At 53.0% G+C, this 24,311-nt stretch overlaps 1 protein-coding gene across 1 annotated transcript in view; it reads right to left on the bottom strand.

The window, feature by feature from the left end:
- NEK6 (NIMA related kinase 6) overlaps positions 1-24,311 on the bottom strand; it is an 80,467-nt gene that overhangs the window by 12,636 nt on the left and 43,520 nt on the right. Inside the window, exons 3-7 of the mRNA XM_081066144.1 lie at positions 20,881-21,021; positions 19,456-19,518; positions 13,960-14,070; positions 10,012-10,120; positions 9,095-9,202 (exon numbers count right to left, since the gene is read on the bottom strand). Of these exons, the coding sequence (XP_080922270.1) occupies positions 9,095-9,202; positions 10,012-10,120; positions 13,960-14,070; positions 19,456-19,518; positions 20,881-21,021 (532 nt within the window). The remainder of the gene's footprint in view (positions 1-9,094; positions 9,203-10,011; positions 10,121-13,959; positions 14,071-19,455; positions 19,519-20,880; positions 21,022-24,311) is intronic.

The following is a 24,311-nucleotide window of genomic DNA, read 5'->3' as shown; positions in this document are numbered from 1 at the left end:
TAGCAAACAACTTGAAGGGAGGGCTTCACAAAGAGGATATCCAAATGGCCGATAAGCGCAGGAAACTTATGTTTTTCACTACTCATCAGAGCCACGGAAATTAAAGACACAGTGAGATACTGCCATCCACCCCCTGAATGGTTCAAGTTAAAAAGACTGAGATGAACCAAAGCTGGTGATGTGTGGAGCGCTGGAACCCTTATAATTCCACTCTTAGGTACATGCCCATCCGGAGACATGATCAACAATGTACAAAGTGGCTTTATTTGGAATAGCTAGAAACTGGAAACAAATGTTAATCAACAACAGAATGGAAAGACTGATAATGTGGTCTCTATACACAATGGAATACTAAACAGCCATGAAGAAGAACAAACAAACCTCAGGTGCATGCCACAAAATAGATCAATCTCCCAGTGATGGTGAGTGAAAGCAGCCAGGCACAAAAGAGCACACACGATGGTTCCATTTTTACCAAGATCAGGAAAAACTGCTCTATGGGGGGGAGGGGGCAGTGATCAGGAAAGGGCTCGAGGAGCTTTACTGTTCATATATCACTTCTCAATTAAAAAGCAGAGGGGACACACTTTTGAAGACCTGGAGCTGTGCAAAGATGGGAAGATTTCCTGAGAGGAGGTGAGCTCCCCATCATCAGAGGCATGCAAGCTGCAGCAGGGCTGATTTGGAAGGGCTGAGGAAGGGCCCTGAAATCTGGATTTGTGACTAGAGATTTTTAACCTGAGATTCTGTTCTCAGTCCATTTGGAGGATGATTGTTCTGGAGGCTTTGGGACCAGATTTTAAAGGCTGCTCTACAGAAGACATTTTCAGTGGCCATTTTCAGGTGACGGTGATGGCTGCTGACCTGGCCAGAGTCTGTGTGGGGAGCTGGAGTCCAGCACGGCCGAGGCTGAGCCTGAGATGTTGCTTATGCCCATAGAACGAGGGCTATGCAGCACCACAGAAACACACCGGACCCTGGGAGGACAGGCCTTTCAGTGAGCTGGACTTGGAAAGCTTCAGCATTTCATGGGCCAAAGATGTTTGGGGGCAACTAAATTTTGCCAAGTAAGGGTGTTTAACACAAAACCAAACACAATTTAGTGTCACTATTATTTTTAAAAGAAAAGACAGTTTGACCCTGGAATAAGAGAAAACTCAACCTCAACATCAAGGACAATCCTTAAATCAAAAACATTTACTAAAGCTGTTTGAAAACTTGATCTTCTTGTTTTTCTCATGGCATTGGAGATCTATAAGAAATTCTGTCACACCATGAAGTGTGGGAAGTTCCTGCTCTGGGCTCCCAGGGGACAGGACCTTGTTTACCAGAGTGCCAGGACAGGTCACTGTGGGTGCCTAATAAGCCTCTACTCACTGAGTGAATGAATCCATCCACAAGTTACCAGATAGCAAACGTCAGTGTTCACACTTTTGTTGCAGCCTAATCCACTGTGTACTTAACTGATGGCTGCCCAAGAGAGACTGCCTGATTATTGCTTTATCAGGACACCAAGCACCCTTTGATGGCAATAATCCCCGAACAAGGACAGCAGCCATCACTTAAATACATGGTTTGAGAACTGTGTCATCTTACATGCATACTTTATGGCTGAAATCAGGGGCTACTTGCTTATTCAGCAGAAAGAGCTGTCAGCCAACAGATGAATCCACGTGGGATTCCCTAAGCAAATTGTGACTTCCTGTAGCAGCCCCTTGTATATTTTGGTCACGAGGGAACAAAATGACAATGAACGGGCAAGTGTGAAATGAATGACTTGTCATATCCAAACCACAGGGTGACATCCAAACAGTTCTCAGTTAACAGCAGGAACCTCAGCCCAAACTGTAAGTGATTCCGGTGCCTAGGGTGCTGCGGATGGACGTGCCTACAAGGCGACAACCGTCCCCCACACGGAACAGCTACATGGGGCTGACGGGATACAGGAAGAGACAGTGGGAGCCGTGGGGGAAGGAGATCAGAGGCCCTGTCTTCAGTGAGGGACAGCAGTGTCCACTGTCTGGCTGCATGCCACCCCTGAGATCCCCTTCCAAGCCCCCTCCTGACGGAGTGTGCCTCGGCCCTGCCACCTCCTGCCACCCTCAGTTTTGCCCTCCGCCTGGGCCTCCGTAGGAGGGACTCAGGGGAGAGATGACTGGCAGAGTGGCCAGGCTTTGGCCTGGCGCTGCCTTGGCCAAGCCCAATTGAAGGTGAAGGCTTTGCATGCCTGGCCCCTCTTCGAGTCCCCCCACATTGCCCCCTCAGCCCCAATCCCAGCCTGCTCTTCTGTTCACCTCTGCGCTTTTGCACAAGCATTCCCTTTGTCTCCTGCTTCTCCCGTCTTCCAGCTTTTACCCGTTTCCCTTGATGTAAGGGAGAAAAGACAAACAGCCAAATATAATCTGGACTTTCTTTTAAGATGCCAGTGCTGCTGGGTCATCAAGCCAGACATACATCGGTCTGTCCATCCATCATCCATCCAATAAGCCAGCCATCCCTCTTCCATCCATCTGGAATCATCCGTCTATTGTCTGCTCTCTATCCCTCCATTCAGCAGCCTATCTGTCCATCCGTCCACCCATCCATCCATCTGTATCCAATGTTAACTGAGCCCTGACGTCGTACTGGGCCCTCCTAGGAGCGGGCCCATCAGGAAGTAGTGAATTGTCTGTTCAAGGAAGTGTCTAGAAGGAGCCAGTTGATCAAGGAAAGGCTGGACAGATCATTGGCTGCAGCCGAATGCACTGGAGGAGCTCATAAAAAATATTGCTGCCTGCCCCACCCAGACCTATGGGACCAGGACCCCCAGGGCCGGCACAGGGACACCTGCGTTTCTCACAAGATGCCGGTGCGTGTTACAGTCCGACAGGAGCTGCGCAGAGCCTCATCCACCCATCGGTCTTTCAGATGCTCAGACACATCAGTCGGACAAATGAATTTATGAAGCATTAACTGAGGGAGGTTTGGGCCATCACTGCCGGGCAGGAGGTCCTTCCATTCTGGCCTCGGGCAGATTTTCCAGTCCCCTGACCCAAAGGAGGGGCTGTTCCGCTTTGGTCTGTAAGTCTTAAAGTTGGGTGCTCTGCCTCATTAGAGGGATCCTCAACTTGTTTCAGGGGTGTACAGAGCTTCAGGGGGTGAACACAGCACCTCCTGGTTTGCCAGCATCCCCTGGGAATAAGTCTGTAAAACCCGATTTTTATACCAACAACCGATACTCTAACATTATGAAGCATAATGCACAACTTGCACGAGTTTAAAAGATAAGATGAGAGACTTCAAAGAAGTTCCAAGCTTGCAGCAGGCCCTGGAGGATGTGTCCCCAAGCCTCAGGGGAGTAGCAGTTCTGGGGAAGAGTGGGAGAAGCTGGCAAGAGGAGCTGCCTGGAAGGCCACGCCCCCAGTCCCTTGTCCTGCCCCAGGGGGTCTTCTGTGGGCACGTCCCGCTGGCAAAGCAACAGCACAGTGTGAAGGAGATGCTCAGACGCAGAGACAACACAGCCTGGGTCTCAAATCCCCTTCCAGCCATCTCCCCATCAGCCCTGCTAGCTTGAGGCTCCCCCTTCCCCCCCACCCCCTCCACTCCCTCTCCTCGCAGTGGGGGACCAAGCTCTGCATATGAAAGAGGAGCCCAAGAAAGCCTGACCTTCCCATGTCTTTACCTAGAACGCCCAGATTTCAAACCGGGCAGATATCAGAGGAGAATGCGGGACCTCAAAGCAGAGGCTGATTAAAGGGGCCCCTGCTTCCTGGAGATGCGCCACTCCTGTCAAAACAAACTTTGCTGGGGTTTGAAATGCTCGTAGTGTTTGAAACATGTTCATTAGCTGTGAAAAAGGCAAAGATTTCACATGAAGGCGAGGCTGGCATCTGTGGTGTTGAAAATGATGGTGTTGAAAATGGTGGTGTTGAAAATGTCTGGAGAAACATGGTGTCGTCGTCGACATCCATGGGGAACTCGGGGTGGATCCTGGACGGCACAGGCTGGGGTGTGGACGGACTGGGAGCTGCACCCAGCCGGTCTGAGCGTGCTTCAGCCACTCACTGGCAGACAACGGAACTTCTCCCTCTTAGCTTTGGTTTCCCCATCGGTGTAATGGAGGGGTTGAACTCAGTTGTCCCTGGGGTCCCCCCTCCCCGACTTTGGAGCCCTGATGTGCAGGTTGAAGGGCTCTGGGAAGGCCACGCTGTCCAGAGACCCTGGGAGGGAGAGGGTGAACTAAGGGAAGGAGGATGACAGAGAGCAGGGGAAGAGCAGGTTCTGGAACCCACAGAGCAGCTCCCTTGGTGTGGGGCAGGGAGACTTGCATTTTCCTCTCTACATAAGGCAGTCCTGGGAAACTCCCTCCCCACCCCCACATCCTGAGGCTGTCTCCTCTCCTCTGTCCCCCAGCCATTGCCCTAGCAGCCTCATCTAGCCTCCCTGTCCTGCTCATTCCCACCCATGCCCACCACCTGAATTAATAACCAGCTGACCCCATGCTGAGCTACACACAGTCCCCAGGAGAGGCAGTGAGGTTGGAAAAACACTGTACTTTTATCAGCATTCACTTCATTTCAGATTGTTTACATCCCTACAAATATCTGCCTATTTCTAGTTCCCACACTGAGTGTTTCTAACAAATGTGACAATAGGTGGCTTAATTTTTCAGCTCCACACAGCACCCTGTTTCCAGGTGTAGGTGTCTCATCCAAGATAGTGCAGGGAGTCTCGGATGGAAAACTGATGAATGGCCACACCTCGGCCTCCCCCTCCCCCTCCCCCACCACCCCGCGGGCAGCACACAGGGCTCAGCTCACTGCCCCTGAGCTTCCTCCTTTGACAACCTGCTCTGTGATGATTGCCACCCGCAGGTGGCTAGAGCACTAAACCAGGTAACGCAGGGGAGGTGATTATTGGAACAGTGCTTGGTTCCCGGCGAAGACTCTAAGTGGTTTTTCCCTCCAGGCCGTAAGTTCCAGAGGCCAGCGGCCCTTTCCCGGTGACAGTCCCAGAGCCTGGCACAGATCCTTCTTGAGTGAATGAATGAACAAATGGACAAGCTGTAGTTTACATCCTAGACCCGATGGATTCCTCATTTGCTGTCCCCTGGAGACCTTCCCCTTCCCTCTCTGGTGTCAGCTTGTCTCATTCTAACAGTTTCTGCCCCTGGAAATGCCAGAAATGTGACAGACAAGGCAGGAGCCACCCACCGGCGAGGTGTGACCTCCCGGGACCTCCTTCTCAGATGTCAAGACTCAGAACCTCAATCTACCTGCTGAAGCAGGTTTTTGGGGCCAGTTGTTCCCAGGTGTCCTGGGCTGCTGGGACGGATGGGACAAGGCCCAGGCGTGCAGCTGTGACCACACTGATAGGGTCCCCAGGGATGCCTGGCTGTGAGGACCGCCTACCCACCTGGCAAAGGTTCCACGGGGCCCACCCGGTGCCAGGCATGGGCATGCTCACACTGGCACTGGACAAGAAGAGGAAGCTCCATCTTCCTCCTCTGTGGCCCAGGACAAGCCCACACTGTGAGGTTGGATGGGCTTACCCCGCCTGTGGCCGAGTGTCCATGCACCGGGTGCCCTGGGCGTTCCTGCACCTAGGCAGCTCGTCAGGACCCAAGCCGACTCCCCAGCACACTGTGGGCTTGTGCCTGGAAAGGAGCCAACACCCTGAGGGTTCCAGTTCCCACTCGCCAGGCGACTACCGGAATGTGGTCCCCCTTCTGAGCCTCAGTTTCCTCATCTGAGAAATGGAGATAGTAAGGCTTGGTGGGATAAGTTTTTTAAAAGAAAATGTTTTTCAAACATCTTTTAAGCCTTGTGTTCGTTGTTAGCTCACCTCTCTGGTGAGTTCAGTGACTACAGAAAACTGAAGTAAAGAGCAGCCCTGGGAGGGGCTGAGATGGCCCTAGGCCCCCAGGGACACTGGGCTCCTCGGTGCAGTTTCGTCACAGAGCCCAGCACTATGGCTGCACACAGTGGGCCCTCAGGAAAGGGGTCTACCAGTCCCCATACCATGCCACCCTGGACTGTGTCTGTCCCCTCACCAGTCTGGGAGCACCCAGAAATCAGGGAAGGCTGCCAGCGTCCCCTACACCCAGACCAGGGAAGGGAGAAGGAAGGAATTTACACCCTGTGGCCACGCCAGTGGTTGGCGGCCTGGGAAAGCCAGCATGCCCTGACGGAGATCACCCCCAGCCAGACCGTCTGCCCAGCCCCAAGAGGTGGTCCTGCAGAGTCCTGGATGTGCGCTGGCCTCCCGTACCACCCTCATCCCAGCCCGAGGCGGCCCTGTCACCACTGCTGAGAGCAGGGCCTGCTCTCCCAGCCCCACAATTTGTCTGCAGCTGCTGCTGCTGCTTGGAGCGAGACACTTGCTTGTAGCTTGTGAGCTGTGTGTAGGCAAATCTTTCATTTTTCTTTCATTACGCCGGCGTGTACTGTCACTTAATTTTTATGTATGCAATCCTTCCTGACAAATATGATCTGCTGCCTAGTAATTCGTCTGACGCTCATTCTGTTCCTCGCTCTAATTACAGCTCCGATTCCTGACACCGAGGCAGTCGCTCTGCCACTGCTGGGTACTGCACCTGTCAGCCCGGCCATGGCATGACTAATGCCCTTTCATGCCAGCCTCGTGTTAGCAAATACGGAGGCAGGGTGAGGCAGGGCGATATGGGATTTGCATAAGTCCAGCCATGGGTCAGCAGCCCAGGACAGGAAGTGGTTGCCGGGGCAACGCAGCTGCCACCACAGCAGCCCCGCATAGTAGGTGCACACAGATGGGACGGACACATAATTCATACCCATGCATGGGTATGAAGGGGCCTCCAGCCCCTGTACTCTTCCTGAGTCACGATGCAATAGCAATTACTTCACTCTCTTGCCCCACCAAACGTGTGTGCAAGACTTGGTCAGCTGTTTGCAGAGCCTCACTGTGGAAAGAGGGCCTTTCTCTTGCCTCTTGGAGACTTCAGGCCCTGGGCTGTCACCGTCATGGAGCCTGGTCCTCAGTTCCGGGAGCGTGTCCTAGACACGGGCACACGGCCCCAGGAGGCCGGGTCAGCTGCTCGGAGGCGTCGGGAAGAGCCAGGCTTCTGCAGGCAGCCTTTCCCAAGTTCCAGTTCCTTCTCATTAATATAATAAGTGCAGCAGTCCAAGTCGATAAACTGACGCTGTCGGATGAGCCCGTATTTCTGCCCGTTCGTAAAGATGTGATCTTAACCGGCTCTGACGAGCGCAGCAGATCTTCTCCCCAGCGGACCGAGAAGGGCTGGGACCTGACTGACAGGGGACAGGAGGCAGTGGCTTTAACTCTTCCCTTTGACGGTTTCCCTTGAGTTTTTGGCCTTTTTGAAGCTCTTAAACCACAGAGGTAAATAGTCCCAAACTGACACTGATTTTCACAAAGAGAAGGGTATGAAAGGACTGGGAAAGTCCAGGGGTCCTTCCAGGGGAAGGAGTTGGTGGCTGGGCTCCGGGAGGAAGTCCAGCATTATCTTCCAAGGGCCGCAACTCTGATCGTCGAAAGGAAACGTGGGCTGTGCAGTGTGAAGCCTGCATTCAAGTCCTGGCCCTGCTGCGACAAGACTCAGAAATGTCACTCAAGCTCCCTGGATTTCAGATTTCTCCTTTGCACAAAGGAGGATCCTATAGACCCCCACGGCTCTGCGGTGTGAATGAAGTGTCCTCAACTCACGGGATAGCAGGTCCTTACACATCCTTTCCTTTTGAGCTAACGGACAGCCAACAACGTGCCCAGTGTCCTCCAGGGTCAGACAGAGCCGAGAATTTCAAAGTAACTCTCTCTACACACACACGTACACCTGCATACTCACACATGCACACTCACACTCCACACATGCATGACAATGCACACACACTCACATGCTACCCATGCACACTCATGCATGCATGCACACACGTGCACATTCACACACAAACACGTGCACACACTCCTATACGTAGCTGGGAGCACCTGATCTTGAGAATTAGCACATTTCTCCTGATCATGTGCTGTATAAACCCCGAGAGCCTCTAAGTCATTGGGACCTGTATGAAGAGTGACAGTTTCCACCAGGAAAGTGTTTCTTCCAGAAAGTACCTCCACCATCAGCTGGTGTACTCACAGCATGCCGCAGGCACTCGGGGTCAGAGGATGGGAGACATGGGCTGGGGCGGGGGATTGGCCGCAGACGAGTGGAGAACAGAGTGGTTTTCAAGGGAGGTGTTCACAGGTGCACAGGGAGGGGAGCCTGGGAGCACCTTCATCTGCAAATGCCACCCTGAAGAGCAGGAAACTGGCTTCTGGAAAGAGATGGCCCTCCCTACCTCTGAAACGTACCCACATGGCCCTGGTTAAATGCCAATATGCACTGTTATAATGCACGTGGGAACCTACGTCCATGTCCAACTGGGGAGGGGGTGGGGTGGGGACTTCGCTGGCTCTCTATTCCAGCTAAATGTAAAATTCTCCGTGGTCCGTCGTTCCAAGTTTCGCATTCAGTTACCTAGCCAGCATATGGTATCTGAAGCTTGCCACTGCTTCACATGACCCAAAACACATCCGACCCATGTCTCCCCATGCTCAGTTCTTAACACTCCTGGGATGGTGCCCATCCACTGAGCCCAGCATTCAAGGGCCCACTGTTTCCCTTGTCACCTGAGGTCCTGGGGACCCTGCTTTCCAGCTCACTGTGTTACCCCTCACTGCCCCACCAACTCCTTTATACTCCCCACAGTCCAGCTATCATGTCACCTCCTCCTGGCTGAGAACTTGGCTCCCACAGCTTCAAATATGGCTGTCTAAAAGCCCAAATCTGGAAACAGCTCAAAGGTTCCCTAACAGGAAGAATGGACCGTGTGGTGCAACCATATGACGGAACACCGCGCAGCAAGGAGAAAGATGGAATGACTCCAGCATGCAAGACAGAGCCACGTCCCGACTCCACGGACTGGGCTCAGTCATCCTGTCCTGGAAGGGGTTCTAAGGAGGCAAGTGAAGCCTTGGGGTTCACTAGCTAACCAAAGGCACTGTGGGAACAATGTCCACATCTTCCCCAGCGTCACTAAGAACTGCGGGCTGTTGGGGTACAGACAAGCCCTCTTACCTAGAGAGTGGGCCGCAGTGGTCTCGGAGCTGAAGAAGCGGCCCAGGCCTAGGTCACCGAGCTTGACGACCCCCGTGGCTGTGATGAACACGTTGGCAGGTTTGATGTCTGCAGGGGAAGAAGAAAGGGGTTGGTGTGTAACAGAAAGGAGAAGGAAGTCGGGCTGGGCAGAGGGGTGGGCCCTTCAGGTGATAGGGAGGGGGGCCTGTCCTGCTCCATCTCATGCTCACTCACTCTGAGAATTTGTGTTAACAAGTGAAGAAAGCACTCAGTGTGGTAACCTGCACTGTTCCCCGGTGACTAGAGCAGTGCCGCCCACACAGCAGATTATGGTAAATAAAGGTGGAATGAATGAAGAAAGGAATCAGTAAAGTAACCTATGTAAAGCACCCAACACCCTTCCTTCTTCCTCACAATTCAGGATGACGTCAACTTTCAGAAATATTCCTTTGTAGGAGTCTCATTTCCTTTGCCCAGCCAACTCCTACGAAGACTTCGAAGCCCGTATTAAAAGTTCCCTTTTCTAGTATATTTCCCCTGCCATTCCCGGCAGAGCTGGCAGCAGTACCAAAACTGGTCAACCCCACCACACATCCTTGCTGCAACCCTCTCTACATGGGCCCCAGGGTGGTACTGGGGACTGGAGATGATGTCCTGAGCGAGGCCTGTGTTCCATGTAACTACGTATCTGGCATTTGGTGCTGCCACCATAGGGAGTCACTGGGCCGAGGCATCAAGCCCAGCGCCTTGCACATGCCCATTCTCTGACCCTGCTAAGGACAGGCATGATGCTGGACACCCACTTGTCTGGGGAATGCAAGATGGTCCACCTTCCCCAGGAGGAGCCGAGGGGACAGCTGCGTCCTGGGGCCTGGCGGTGTTGGCCCAGCAGCTCTGGGAGGGGCGGGCACACACACCTCGGTGCATCACCCGGCGGGAGTGCATGTGCTCCACGGCGCTGCACAGCTGCACGAAGTACTTCCACACCGTCCTCTCGGGAATGAGCCGCTTCTGCTTCTTGAAGTACTGCGGTGGGGGAGACAGACAGACAGAGGGACAGGCGTAGGTGGTGGGCTGAGAGGCAGGGCAGCTGCAGGGTTCTGTGCTGCCCTGTGCCCAGCAGGCAGCTAGAGCCTGGCCCAGCATGGGCAGTCGGGCTGCTGAACAAATGATAAACGTGGAACAAAGGGGGCTGGGTTCACATCTCTGCTTCAGCCCAGGTCTCCCTCCATGGTCCTCCGTCCACCCTCACCCGGAAGCCAGCTCTTAAGGGCAGGGCTGGGGGCAGGCCTGGCCCAGACTGAGGTCCTGGACGGCTCTGCTGAATGGATGCCTGGATGGCATTTGCAGGCTGCTCTCAATCATACTTTTTCTGGAATCTCCTGGACACACGCCCGTGTCCTCCCTCTACCTGACTGCAAGCTCCTTGTGGGAGGGAACTGGCTTGGCCTCTCTGTCCCCAGCCCCAGCCTGGCCAACGATGAGAGCACCCAAGACGTGCTTGGTAGTTAAATCACAGCTTCTTCCCCCACCTCCTCAGAACAGGCAAATCTCATCCCACGGGATCGTTCACAAACGCGGCAGGAAATGGACTTGACATTCTCAAATGGACCCCCATCTACTTTATTGACTGAAAAACCATATTTAATGCTCCAGAAACCAAAACAAAAAAACCTGAAAACCACCCAGGCTGCACTGAGTGAGCCGAAGGTCCTGGGAGGAGTAAACTAGGAGTGTGTCCTGCCCACGGTTTAGATCAACATCCCACCCCCCCACGGCCAGGGGTGTCTCCTGTGAACTGGGGTCGGGGCGGTGACTCACACCAACAACCTGAGTACCAGGTCTTTGCTCAAGGGCTTTTGCTCCAGACCAACCATCTTTCCCCAAAGCAGCCAGAGGTGATGCCGTGGGACTCTCGGTCAGGGCAGCTGCTCTTGAGCAGGGAAGGGGGCTGACTCGGGATGCACTCCTGGTCCTGGAAAGGGGGCATGGCGTGGAAGACAGGACCTGAGCAAACATTTGCTGAGCACCTGCCTTGTGTAGCCCCTGTGCTGGGCCCTAAGCAGGGATGACTGCACCCATCTTGCAGACGGGGAAACTGAGGGCCACACCATCTAGCTAGTAAGGGGCTGGGTCACAGCTCAACCCCAGGCCTTCTGCCTGAAAAGCCCAAGCTCTTAACCCACTTCTAATGGCACCAATAACTATCTGATGAGGGACTGAGCTGAGAAGGGTTCAGGAACTTGCCCAAGGTCTCCCAGGCAGAGCGGCAGAGCTGGATTTGGATCTGGGCACCTCCAACAATGGGACAGTCACACCCGGAAGGCCCCCAGCCTGGCACTAAAGCCCCGTGAGGCTCTCCTGAGGCTCCATCCTGGGAGAGCGGCTTTGTGGGTGAGCTTCCCCAGGTTCCCAGCAGAGACCCCTCAGCACAGGACCCCCACCCCCTGGGCCACCCCAGGCTTGTGCGTTGGGCTGGGCTGGAGTGTTATTTACACCATGATGTTAGTTAATCCTCATTACAGCATTTAAGTGGGATGTGCACGGCTGCAAGTGGTGATTTTCTAAATGTCACGTCCTATAAGCACCGTGTGACATTTATTGGGAAGGCGCTCAGTCTCTGGTGGGTTTCGGGGTGGCGGCAGCTCCTGGTTTCACCATCCACCGTAAATAACACTAGCATCGTAGCCATCATGGTGCTGCTTGGCCCCTGGGTTTGGGGGCCTTTGGGACGCAGGGCCTGCTGGTCAGCAGCCCACCATGCCCTGCAGTTCCCACAGTGCCCTCCTCATGTATCTCTCGGGACAGGGGTAGAAACTGAGGTTCAGGGAAGGGAAAGATTTGATTTGCCCAGTCACCCCTGCCTCCGCCTGTCAGACTCCAGCCCACTCCATGGATTCAGAGGCTGCGTGCGGTCTGGGGTCTCTTGGGGCTGATGGATACGGTACCCTCACTATGGGCCCCATTCCAGAGTTTCCTCTCTGTCATCTCTGCCCTGCCTCCTGTTCTCCCTTCCCCCCACCCCACCCTCCATTGGGCAACCAATCTTTCTAGAACACAAAGCGGACCATGTTTACTGCCCATCACCAGTCTTAGAAAGCTTCTCGCTGACCTCAGGGCCAGGTCCTGAATCCTGAGCCTGGACCATGCGGCCCTGGGTGGTCTGACCGCCTCCCCCTTGTCCAGCCCTTACCCCCACGTCATCCAGTGCTCTTCTGGTCCCCTGGCTGTGTGGACCCCTGGGATTTTCATCCCTCTGGGCTCTAGCACAAGCTTTCTGCCACTAGGCTTCGGGTCTCCCCTCAGGTCTCTGCTCAGGTGTCACCTCCTCCAGGAAGCCTTTTGTGGCTCGACAGGCCCTGAACTTGGCTGATTCTCTCCGGCTCCTGAATGATCGTTCATGGATCTGCCCTCTCCTTAGGAGATGAGCTCCGTGAGGGCAGTGTGCGTGCTGGCAGCACCCCGAGGTGTCGGGACACAGTGGGTGCTGGCTGCATGTGTGTTCAGTGGAAGAGTGACATGTGAAAGAGAAACAAAGTGTGGGAATGGGCAGGAGAAGGAGGAACTAAGACATGATATAGCACATCTGTTCCCATCAGGGATCCGTGTGCAGATTAACATCCCTGCAAAGGCATTAATACGTCAACAAAAATATAAATGCAGGTGATAACAGCTCAAGTAATGCTGCTTCCCAGCGACACCCGTATTCCTAAGAGCCAAATTTCAGAAGAGCAAGCACCGAGCAATGTCTCAATCCTCAGTGCCTGATGGGAAAGATGGAGAGTCCATGTCTGGCTCCATTTGAAAGATGGCTGGGAGCAGGGTGGGGGCTCCAGCTGGCCCAGCCTCCCTCAGAAGCAGATAGACTGAGCCTGGGGGAGGGAGGCAATGAGGGCCCACAACAGTGGCCTGCACACTTGGGTAAGTCAGCAGGACAGGGAGGGCCTTGAGGGAAAAGCAGGAGCGGGGCTGAGACCTCGGGCCTGAAGGTCCCACTTAAAGGCTGTGCTGCCTCAGGTAAGTGACTAAACCTCTCTGAGCTTTGCTATCTGAGGATACTGGGGACTCAGCAAGTGATACATGTGCTCAGCATGGTTGTGGCCCAGAGTAGGTACCCTATCAGTGGGGCTGCGATGGTCCCTGAGTCCAGACTCATGATGGGTCTGGTCCTGGGCCCCAGGAGGTGGGGTGAGGGGGTGGAGCGGTGTGGGGGCTGCCATAGGATGCAGAGCAAGAGCCAGGCCTGGTGCTGAGCCTACCTGTGGAACGTGGCAAGTCAATCAACCTCTCGGAGGCCCTGGCCTTGGCCATTACATGGGAATGAAGATGTCCCTCAAGGGCTGGAGGGACCTCAGGGAACTCAACTTGGGGACAATATCCACTGGAAGGTCCTAGGCCGAGAAACAGAGACCTGGGCCACAGGCCCAGCTCTGTCTCCAAGTTGCTGGGTATTCTCAGGCAAATCTCTTAACCTCTCTGGACTCAGTTTTCCCTCCTATGAAATGAGGCAATTTTACCCATAGACAGTTTCCCAGATTCTGTGAGCTGGGTTCCGACCTAACGCAGGATTCTATGCCCACTCCTGAGACACAGGAGAAGCGGCCCATGAGCCCGTGGGCAGGCTGGGAGGGACAGAGAGGGCAGCCAGAGGGGTCCTTTCTGTCTACAGCTGACCATCTCCCAGCAAATATAGATGGGACATGAAAGGGGTCACGGCTGAGGCTGGTGGGCATCGGCAAGGAGGGCAGAGTGTCCCCAAGGGGCTGCCTCTATCTGAGACCAGAGCAGTGAGGAACTCGAGCTGAGGAGGGGTTCCCTTTGTCGGGGCAGCCTCCAGGCCCTACCCATCTGCCAGGCACCCTCACCTTGATCATCTGCGACAGGTCACCTGCGTCGGCCAGCTCCAGCACAATGTTCAGCTCATTGTCCTCAATAAATGAGTCCAAATACTTGATGATGTTCGGATGGTTCAGTTGCTGCCCAAGGAGAGAAGGGGGGAGGCAAAGCCAGTGAGAGGTGGTACAGCCCCAGCTCCTACCCCGTGCTGGCACCCAGCTGGTACCCACTAACAGGGCCCTGGCATTTGCTGGTGAGTGTCTTGGCGGAAAGGCCTGTGCTTGGGAGCCAGGCAGACCTGGGTGACACTGGGAAAGCCATTTTGTATCCCTGACTCTCAGTTTCCTAATCTGTAAAATGGGCATAATTCTCTGAGGAGTAGTTGTGAAGATTAGATAGAATTAATACCCTTGGAATGTCCAACACAGTGACTGCACAGAGCTAAGACTCAATAGATGCTTGTGGAAATGGTCCTTTTCTTCTTCCTCCTCATCACCACGCCCATGACCCTCCAGGGTAGGCCAGCCCCACTCCACTCTCGCTGTGCTCAACAGGCCTGCAGCTGGTACTCTGAAGTGTCCGTCTCCTTCCTCTTTCCGTCCCGCTTTTTGTCAATTTCTAAGCCACCCCTAGTAAAATCTTGGGGGACAGAAAAGACCCCATTCCTGCTGTAGGAGCTGCCCTGAGTGATCTGTTCAGTGCTGAGGCCACTGGCCTGACCACCACAGCCGTGCATTTGCCGAGGTTATGTGTGGAGCCCAGGCAGGACAGCACCCCACTGGCTGGAAGTCACCCCCGCCTGGCTCAGAGGAGACCCTGGCAACTGTTTATAACGGAAACAGACTGTTAACACCAAAATGTTTTCACGATCTGGGAAAGCAGAGGGAACTCCAATATTCTGCCACAGTATGGTCAGCCCAGCTACAGGGGCTCCTGTCAGCCAACGATCAGGGCCCAATTTAGAGGACAGTTTGTAAATAGAAGGCCTGCACATTGCTGGGAGAGAGCCTGCGTCTGTGCTGCATGCCGACCTTGGACGCTAAAATGAGGGGGCCTTTGGCAGACGTCACACAGCCAAGCCATCCCCCAAATGATTTCCCAAACCAGCCCTCCCTGGGAGGGCACCCCTCAACATGTCCCCAGGGGCCACAGGTGGCCTCTACTATTGGCCTCGGTTCCCGCCCCACATGTCTGCCCCTCCCTCAACACCCACCAGGTCCCCCCAGAGACTGACAGCACTCCACCCTGGTGCCCACTGCCTGTCCTAGTAATCAGGCCCCTCGCTCCCACCCACCCCCTTCGCCAGCACTGGCCCATCTCACAGGGCTGTCTGCAAACATGAAATTATAGTTTTAGCTTCTCCGTTTAGGTCTATAATCCATTTCAAGTTAATTTTGGTGTGTGGTGTGAGGTAGGGGTCAGGGCTCATGAATGTCCAGTTTTCCCAGCACCGTGGATTGAAAATCTTTCCTTTGTCCACTAAATTTTTTTGGTGCCTTTGTCAAAAATCACCTTTCCCAGTTTTTGTTTTGAGGTCTCCCTGGAGCTCACACTGGCCAGCATATCCGCTACCCTTAGCATATCTCACATTCTAAAGATATGGTTTCATTTACAAAAAAAGTACCAAAGTAAGTGAATGGCAAGTTGAAAATGCTTTAAAATCTCTAAAGCACGTTACAAAGTCCTGGCGTTGTTGCTATTATTGTAAATGAGAACCACTTCTTCTTTTACCCCCCTCTGGACCTCACTTCATTCCTTCACTGGGCAATCTCACCCCTCTCAGGGAGGGCTCCCCAAAACCCACCCAGGTCATCAGAGATCTGTGCATCAGTCTTTCCAACAACTTGGAAAAGTCAGAGGGGGGCTTGGGTGGGAACTAAAACTTCAGTCAAGGGGGCTGTTCCCTCAAGGTATAGGCTCCTGGGGAGAGGAGGTAGGAGACCCCTCTCCCCTTTCCTATGGCAGATCTGAGGCCAGGAGGTGAAGTAAGTGCTCCCTCAAATACCTAGTCAGTTTACGAGGGCACAGGCTGGGGCAAAAAGGAGCCCCAGAGGTAACTGAGTGAAATCTCTGAGGCCTGGAAAAGGAAGGCACTGGCTGGGGCCCAAGCTGAGCCAAGAAACTGGTCCAGTGAGCAGAAAGCCTTGTCCACCTGGGCTTCACTTCTCAGCCTAGGGCCCCTAGGTGAGCCCCGCTGGGTCTGAAAAGCGACATACTTGGGCCAGGGATGCAGAAAGTGCTCCAAAGATGGCAGTGTTTGGGTTCTGTCCGGCAGTGGTTTGTGAGTGAGAGACGGGCAGCTGCAGGAGGCAGAGGGTTCCCCACTCTGGCTTCATGCATCTGGGGTTTAGGACAGAGTCGCACCTAAGATTCATCTCCTCCTGGCAGCCTCAGCCAGCCTCTCGCTCTCTGTGTCCCGACATTCCATGCCCACCTTTTCCCTGAGGTTCCATCACTAAGATCTGATAAAGGGCCCTCTTTGGTCCTCTTTTCTGCCAGACTTTGAGTTCCACGGGGTGGGGCTGTCCCCAAGGCCCTGGGCCAGGCCTGGCTGTGGTGGTGGCTGCTGAGGGATGGATGGATGGCAGGGCTGAGAGTAAAGGGCCCATCAATGTACGGTCCCCTCTCCTTCAAATTTCTGTACCCAGGGCCCCTCTGGTGCCTGATACAGAATGAGTCTGTCTGTCTGGGATCTGTCTTTCCTGCTGGACTGCATCTCTCAATGGTACTCAAAAAATTGTGCTGAATATACGGATACATAAATCTGTGCCTGTTTTCCAACAGAGCCTGCCTTCCCGCCCCACGTCTGGCAGCCTCTGCCCTGGGAGGTTTTGGATTTCGGGTCCTGGTGTGAACAATATGAATGATGTTGCCCAGGGTTCCCTCTGAGGACCACGTTTCCCTTTGTTTTGTAGGAAACACTCCTGCCCTGACACATCCTGTTGACTTCCCATGGGCAGGCCAGGAAGCTGGATTGGTGTTGAGAGAGGGGCTGGCATTGCCCAGTCATGACAAGGGCTGCCTCTGACCCAGCGCTTAGCACACATCTGGCACTACACAGAGCTCCTCACTAATTTCCCCAACCCACTCCCCTGGACAGATAAGGAAACTGAGGCCCTAATGGTGAAAAGCTTGCCTACGGCCACACAGCTAGTGAGTGAGGGATGTGCCTGCCTCTGAAGCCCATGGTCATTGGCACTCAGCTGCACCACAGCCTGGGGAAGGGACAGAGCCCCCTCCTGAGCCGAACTAGGTCACACCACACCAGGCCTGCTTCACTGAAGGGGCTGCGGGTGCACATTTCTATACCCAGGGACCTGAAACAGTCCGGCTCATCCACACGTGTGTACAATTCCTTACTCAATGTGGAAGGCACATGTGTGTTCTTGGCCACAAATGGGGAGAAGGGGTGGGTGACTGGGACAGCCGTTCCGGGGCTGGGTAATCAGGCAGAGCCCCCGAATCACAAGTGGGTCCCAAAGGTGACCATTCTGTAACATTTGAAAATGTTATTTGAAGGTGTTTTTTTTTTAGTAAAATAGCAATTTATTAGTGAATTTCAGTAGAAATTTTTAAATGAAATTGGCAGATGGCATCTATAACCTCATAGTTATTTAAGTGTAGACCCCAATGCACTTTTTTTTAGTTTCAGGTGTACAAAACAATGTAATAGTTACACATTCATACCCCTCACAAAATAACAACCCCCTCCCCCAATCTACCACCCCTCCAACATCGCACATAGCCGCCACAGTTCCTCTGACCCCATTCCCTGCACTACGTCCACATCTCGTGACTGATGACATGATACTATATATAGAGAACCCCAAAGACTCCACCAAAAAACTATTAGAACTGATAAATGAATTTAGTGAAGCAGCAGGATACAAAATTAATATTCAGAAATCAGTTGCATTTGTATACACCAATAATAAACTATCAGAAGGAGAAATTAAGTAAACAATCCCATTTACAATTGCTTCAAAAACTATCAAATACTCAGGAATAAATTTAACCAAAGAAGTAAAAGACCTGTACTCAAAAAATTGTAAGACACTGAAGAGAGAAATTAAAGAAGATACAAATAGATGGAAACACATACCACGTTCATGGATAGGAAGAATTAATATAGTTAAAATGTCCATACTTCCTAAGGCAATATACATATTCAACGCAATTCCTATCAAACTACCGAGGAAATTTTTCACAGAAATAGAATATACAATCCTAAAATTTATATGGGACCATAAAAGACCCCGAATAAAAACAGCAATCTTGAGAAATAAGAACAAAGTGGGAGGTACAATGATACCTGACATCAAATTATACTACAAGCCTACAGTAATCAAAACAGCATGGTACTGGCATAAAAACAGACACATAGACCAATGGAACAGAATAGAGAGCCCAGAAATAAACCCATGCCTATATGGTCATTTAATCTACAACAATGGAGGCAAGAATTTACATTGGGGTAATGATAGTCTGTTCCATAAGTGGTGCTGGGAAACCTAGACAGACATATGCAAAAAAATGAAGCTTGCACCACCTCCATACACCATATGAAGGGCATTTTTGGACCTGTAATAGTTGAAAGTAAGGACAGCTCCCTATAAGCCTCTTTGCCTCCAGCCTCGTTACCATGACCCATCGTTACCAGGGGCTACCCCAGGGAGGTCTCAAAACTCACCTCTGGCCCCATCCTCCCACCCTGCTCTCAGTCACTTCAAAGATTCCCCTTTCATTCCCACATTCAGTCCCCTCATCCTGAGTGTGGCATTCCAGGCCACCGTGATCTGCCCACCCCCAGTCCACATTGTTGGGACAGCTGATCTGCAGCGGGCTCATCTTAGCCTTCCCGGGTCTGGGACGGGGCCTTGGCCTCCACAGGGCTTCCCCTGGGCTCATGGCTCCTGGGTGAGCCAGCGTCTTCCTGAATGGTCACCATCTACCTGGGAGCCCCTGAGGACGGGAAACAGGTCTGAGAGCCCAGGGCAGAGCCCGGCAGAAGGAACTGCTCATCCGAAATTCCACAGCTTCGGCTTTGAAGGGCGTCACTGCCACCAGCAGCCCACTTGACAAAGCTGCCAAGCAAGGTCTCTTGCTTCGTGGGAAGGGAGGAGGACACTGAGTGAGCACCTACTGTGTACTCTACTGTACCAGGCCCTCTTCAGATATTAGTTTATTTAATCCTCTCAATCTGCCTATAGGCTGTGAGGCAGGTGTTCTCATCGTTGAGCACAGGGGCAAACTGAGGCTTAGGGAGGTTAACTCACTTGCTTAAGGTCATTTAACTTGTAAATAAAAACATCAAGATTTGAACCCAGGTTCCTGGGCCTCCAAAGCCCCTATCTTTTCCCTCCTCCATCACCTCCGGGATCCCAGGCAGAATCCTAAACCTGGGGAGTAGGGAGGGATCCCCAGGAGACAGCAGCCTCAAGCCAGGGCCAACTCTAGTCCAGAATGTCCTATTATCTCTGGCTCTGGGCCCATCCCCCATGGTGTAACCCTCTCCGGGCACTCACCTTCAGGAGGCCTATCTCCTTGACGCAGTCCTGCCTGGCCTTGGCGTCCATCATCTCAAATATCTTGGGGGAGAGGAAAAAGAGAAATAGAATGGTTAAAACCCAGCACCAGCATCCCCGTTCCTACACTTCCTCACCAAGGGGCCCCACCCCCACCCCATAAGGACAACAGGTCTGCCTAGTGGGCCCCCACGGTATGCCACGTGCCATGCTGACCACTTTATGCCAAATCCTCACAGTGACTCCCATGGGGCAGGAGTTATTGTCACAGACTCAGAGGAGGAGACTGAAACCCAGAGAAGTCCAGTGACTTGCTGAGGTCACACATTGGTAAGTGGCAGGCCAGAAAACACGCTTGGGGCCTCAGTCTTCGCTTCTGTAAATGGGGCTGAATAGCCTGAGCTCAAAAGGTGGTCGTGTGGACAGAGTGAAAAGACAGACGAGGTCCAGGCCCCGGCTCCGTGCCCCTGGCGGCCCTGGGCCCTGCAGTGCTCACTCAGCTGGGTCCTCCCAGCACCTTCTGACTGACAGGAACAATCAGAAGGTCGACAGGGCAGCAGCCCGGTCACAAAACCCATCACGTCATGGGACAAATAAACCAAGACAACGGGAGCCCAGGTGAGACCCTCCTTGGAAGACAAAGGGCAGAAATGAGTCTTTTCTGAACGGAGGAGCCATCTGTCCTCCAGCGACCTGGAGCTGCGTACGGGTTACAGACCAACATGGAAAATCATGCCAAGGTCTTAAAGCTGGAGTGCCCGGCCCCCTCCCCACCCCATGACTGGGCCTCCTCTGTCCAGGCTGCTGATCTCGTTCTTTAAGGACAAATAGGCAAATCGAAGGCTCAGGAAGCTCTGCTGGAGATTTGAAACCCATTTCCTGCAGCAAAGCAGCGGTCAAATAGGCCCAGTGGCTCTCCTGAAAAGCCTTCTGGCTGGACTTTGCTACTTAAAACTGGGCTGCTCAACTCCCTTCCCTTATTTAGGAGGGACACAGGTCAGGAAGGACATTCAAGCCCAGAACCAACCACCAAGTCCAGCCACCAGGGTCAGAAGGACTTAGCTCAGTCTGGGGGCCTGGTGAGCTATTTCTGGCTCGACACTGCTTTCCTCATCTGAAAAATGGGACGCTAATCCCCACCCACAGGGCTGTTGTCATGATTGTGGGAGCTCCTAGCAGGACCCAGTATACAGCAGGTGCTCTGTGCATGCTCATTTTTCTTTTCCTTTATGGCTCACAATAAGCTTTTATAAACAGGAGTCCACCTGATTCTCTCCATAACCCAGTGAGTTGAGTACTACTAATTCCCTCTTTATGGAGGAGGGCTGGGGAGGGGACGGAGGGACCAGCCCAGGGGCACAGTACTGAGATCTGGAAGCTGGCTCCTGCGATGAGGCTTTTGACCCCATGGGGTCGTTGGCTCACCTGCACTTTCTTCAGAGCCACCGTCTTCCTGTCCAGCAGGCAGGTGGCCTTGTACACCTCGCTGAACTGCCCTCGGCCGATCTTCTTCTCAATCTGGAAGTCTGCCAGTGAGCAGCGAAAAGACAGGGCGTTCAGGTGCCTCTGGAAGGGACAGACAGAGGACATCAGTGACCAGCCAGGCCGGAGTAGAGGCCACTGCCCCTTCCCAGCAGTGCCCCTCTAAGGTGAAGGAGGGACTTTGATCACCAATCCCCCTGTCAGAGCGTCCCCTCACCATGCGCCTCTCCAAAAGGGGGTCCTGTCTTCATCCTGCCCGCGTCCCCGGAGGTGAGGCTCTGACCTGCCCAGAGCAAGTGCTCGGGGAATGTTTATTGAATGATACAATGAAAAGTGCTCCAAACAACTTGCAGCACAGTGGGACTTTGTGACCTGTGCATTGTCACTTCCATGAGTGCAGCCGAAATGACACACCCTCAGAAAAAGGCAACTTTCTCAGCACTGGGAGGAATCACACACACTCGTGAGAATAATGACTGTGTCAGTTACTGCACTGGCTGCTTAGACAGGTTTTATGACACATTTCCTACTAGCCTTGTAAAGCAAGGCTCATTAATCCCATTTTATAAATAAGGAAACGGAGGCACGGGCACACAGCTCATCAGTGGGTAGCTGGGAGGTGAACAGCCAGCTGAGTTGCTGGGTGACATGGGGCAGAGACCCATCCCTCTCTGGGCCTCAGTTTTTCTCTGGGGACTTGATGGATTTGGCGGATGTGATCTCTGAGTCCTTGCTCTGGGAATATTGGACGGCTTCTCCTATCCTGAGCACTCCCCACCGACCCCAGAGATGTGTCCCAGAGGTCACCCTGCCCAGCCCCACAGCCACGGGGAGGCTCCCAGAGGATGTGGGTGACATCCCAGCTGGCATCGCTGACACTCCAGCTGCACATCTGCATATGTGATGACCCAGATTTGCATTTCCTGTCACAAGCCATTCAACCTAATTAGAGGACGAACCTATAGGGCAGGTTATCCAGGCAGCAGCCCCCCATGTGAGGGTACACAGTCAGGCAGGCTCTGGGAGTGGGGGCAGCACTGCCCTTGCAGGGGTTGGGACGGGGCCCTGTCCTGGAATGGCCTCTGTTCAGGTGGGGGGCACTACGGGACACAGGGTGCCTGGATGCAGCAGCCTGAGCCAGCAGAGTCCTGACCCTAATTTAACTCAGGGCTGTGAGTGGAAAAGGAAAAGATGAACTGAGTTCCTGCCCCAAAAGGCCAGGCCTCTCTGCACTGCTACCTCCCCGCCTGGGTCAGCCCTCAGCAAGTTGCACTCTTGCCCCTGCAGCCAAGTGAGGTCATCCACTAACACCAGCCTCCGGTTTCCCTGAGGGCTCAGGGGGATGATATTGGTGAAAAGGGGTGGATCACAGTAATAATCCCGACAGTCTCTCTGAAAACCGCTCACCTAGTGCTTCCTGTCCCGTTAGGTCTGGGACCCCATGCTGGCTCCTGGGGAAAAGAAACACAACTCCTGGGGCACAGGTTGGCAGAGAGTCGCCCCAGAAGCTTGGGTTCAAATCCCAGTTCTGCCACTTCCTGGCCTTGGGCCTTGCGCAAGCCCTTCTGGGCCTCAGTTTCCTCATCTGTACAATTAAGATGATGATAGTACCCCATTCAGAGGGTTAAATAAGTTAATGAACGAAAGCCCTTGGCACACAGGAAATGCTGTCTGTTTGTTTTTATTGGTATTGGTATTTCGGAATGTCCGCGGAACAGCAGCACCTACTTCCTAGGGGGCTGGGGATGAACTGAGGCAGGGTGTGCACAGTGCCTGGCCTGGTGAGCGCCTGGCCCAGGGCACAAGTGCAAGGAGTTCTCACTGGTGTTACCAATATTCCAACGTCCTCACCCCCACTGAGGGCCTGCTCCGAGGGCATTTCCAGCTCTGGGCTCTTTAGCGTGAAAACTAAAATGAATTTTAAAATATAAGAATAAGATCCATAACATATCATTTCCTTAACACCCCTGATGTTGGAGGCCATGCTGGATGTTTAAAGTATACCATCTCACTCAGTCTACACAGCCACATTTCACAGATGAGGAAACTGAGGCCCAGAGAGGTCATTTACCCAACGTCACCTGTCTACTGTAAAGCAGTGAAGCTGATGTGCCCCTGCAGCCTTTTGACTTCACCATCCCCGAGCACGTCATCTGGGAGTGTTTGCCAAGGGGCTATGCCAGACAATGAGGTTGACTTGCTCGCTTCACTGCACTGTGGGTACTGGAGGCAATTTCTGACTCCTCCTCCCCCTTCCCCGGGTGGAAGACCCTTAGGTCATCCCCAAAGGTAGATGAGATGGATGGAGGGGCCTGGAAGGGGGCGGCAGGGACGCTGACGCACGCTTTGCTGCCAGCCGCAGTGGGTCCGAGGGAGGAGGCCCAATCTCAGAGAGAGGAGGAGCTGGGAGCAGCTCTGCAGGAATCTGGCGATGGCCAGGTCCCTGGGTCACCTCTATCTCCAATCCCACTCTCCCAAGAAATGACACCAGCCTTCTCAGGCCAAGGCCGCACATACAGGGAAGGGGGTGTCTTGAACCATCCCAGGACACCTTACCCCAGAAAGCTCAGAGAAACCCAGCTCTCTTCTCCAAGTCAAATCAAATTAGGCCACAAACGGCCCCCTCACCCCCTGCCTGTGCTAATTTGAGTTTAAAATGTTTGAACCAAAATAAGCCTCGGCTATTGACAAATCCCCCCCCCCCTATTTTTTGTTAAAGCAGGAGCATAAAATTACATGTTAAAAGAATAAAAATGCATTCGCCCAATTAATTCTCTGAAATCTCATTAAAAAATTTAGCCTGACTAAGTCAGACTTCTGACCTGAATTTTAAACATCTTTACACTGGATGGGTCTTTTTCCCCCCTGATATTTGCAATGCATCATTAATTTTAAGGCAACCGTTTCTATGATTTTAAAAAGCATACTTCATCAGAATGACATTTCCTGTAAACGAATTTCACCTTTAAAGGCATCTGACATCGTGTACAGGGAACTTCTAATGGATTCAGTATATGTGTATATGGGGATGTGTTTTAAATCCGTGTTGCATAAAAGAAGGACACGATTTACCAAGAATCCATATTGTCAGGCACTTTACGAGGCCAACTCCACTCAGGAATTCACATTCTGGCTAATTTCAAACACAAAACCAATCTTCCCTCTCTGAGACTTATGGCAAGAAGGCTCATATGGGGCCACAGGACTTGAGCGACCCCTGGCTCTGCGCAGCCCTTCATAGCAAACGGGCAAGTTCCTTATCTCAGTCCCCACCCCCTCACCCCAATAAAATGGAGTTCTGAATAAGACCTACTTCTCTGAGCTGGTAAAAGAACAACACAAGGTAAGTGCCAGGTGTCACACTGTTGGTGCAA

The sequence above is a fragment of the Rhinolophus hipposideros genome (genome assembly GCF_964194185.1).
Source record: "Rhinolophus hipposideros genome assembly, chromosome: 11".
Taxonomy (NCBI): Eukaryota; Metazoa; Chordata; class Mammalia; order Chiroptera; family Rhinolophidae; genus Rhinolophus; species Rhinolophus hipposideros.
The sequence above is the reverse complement of the archived record's forward strand: the minus strand, read 5'-3'. Positions and strand labels throughout refer to the sequence as shown.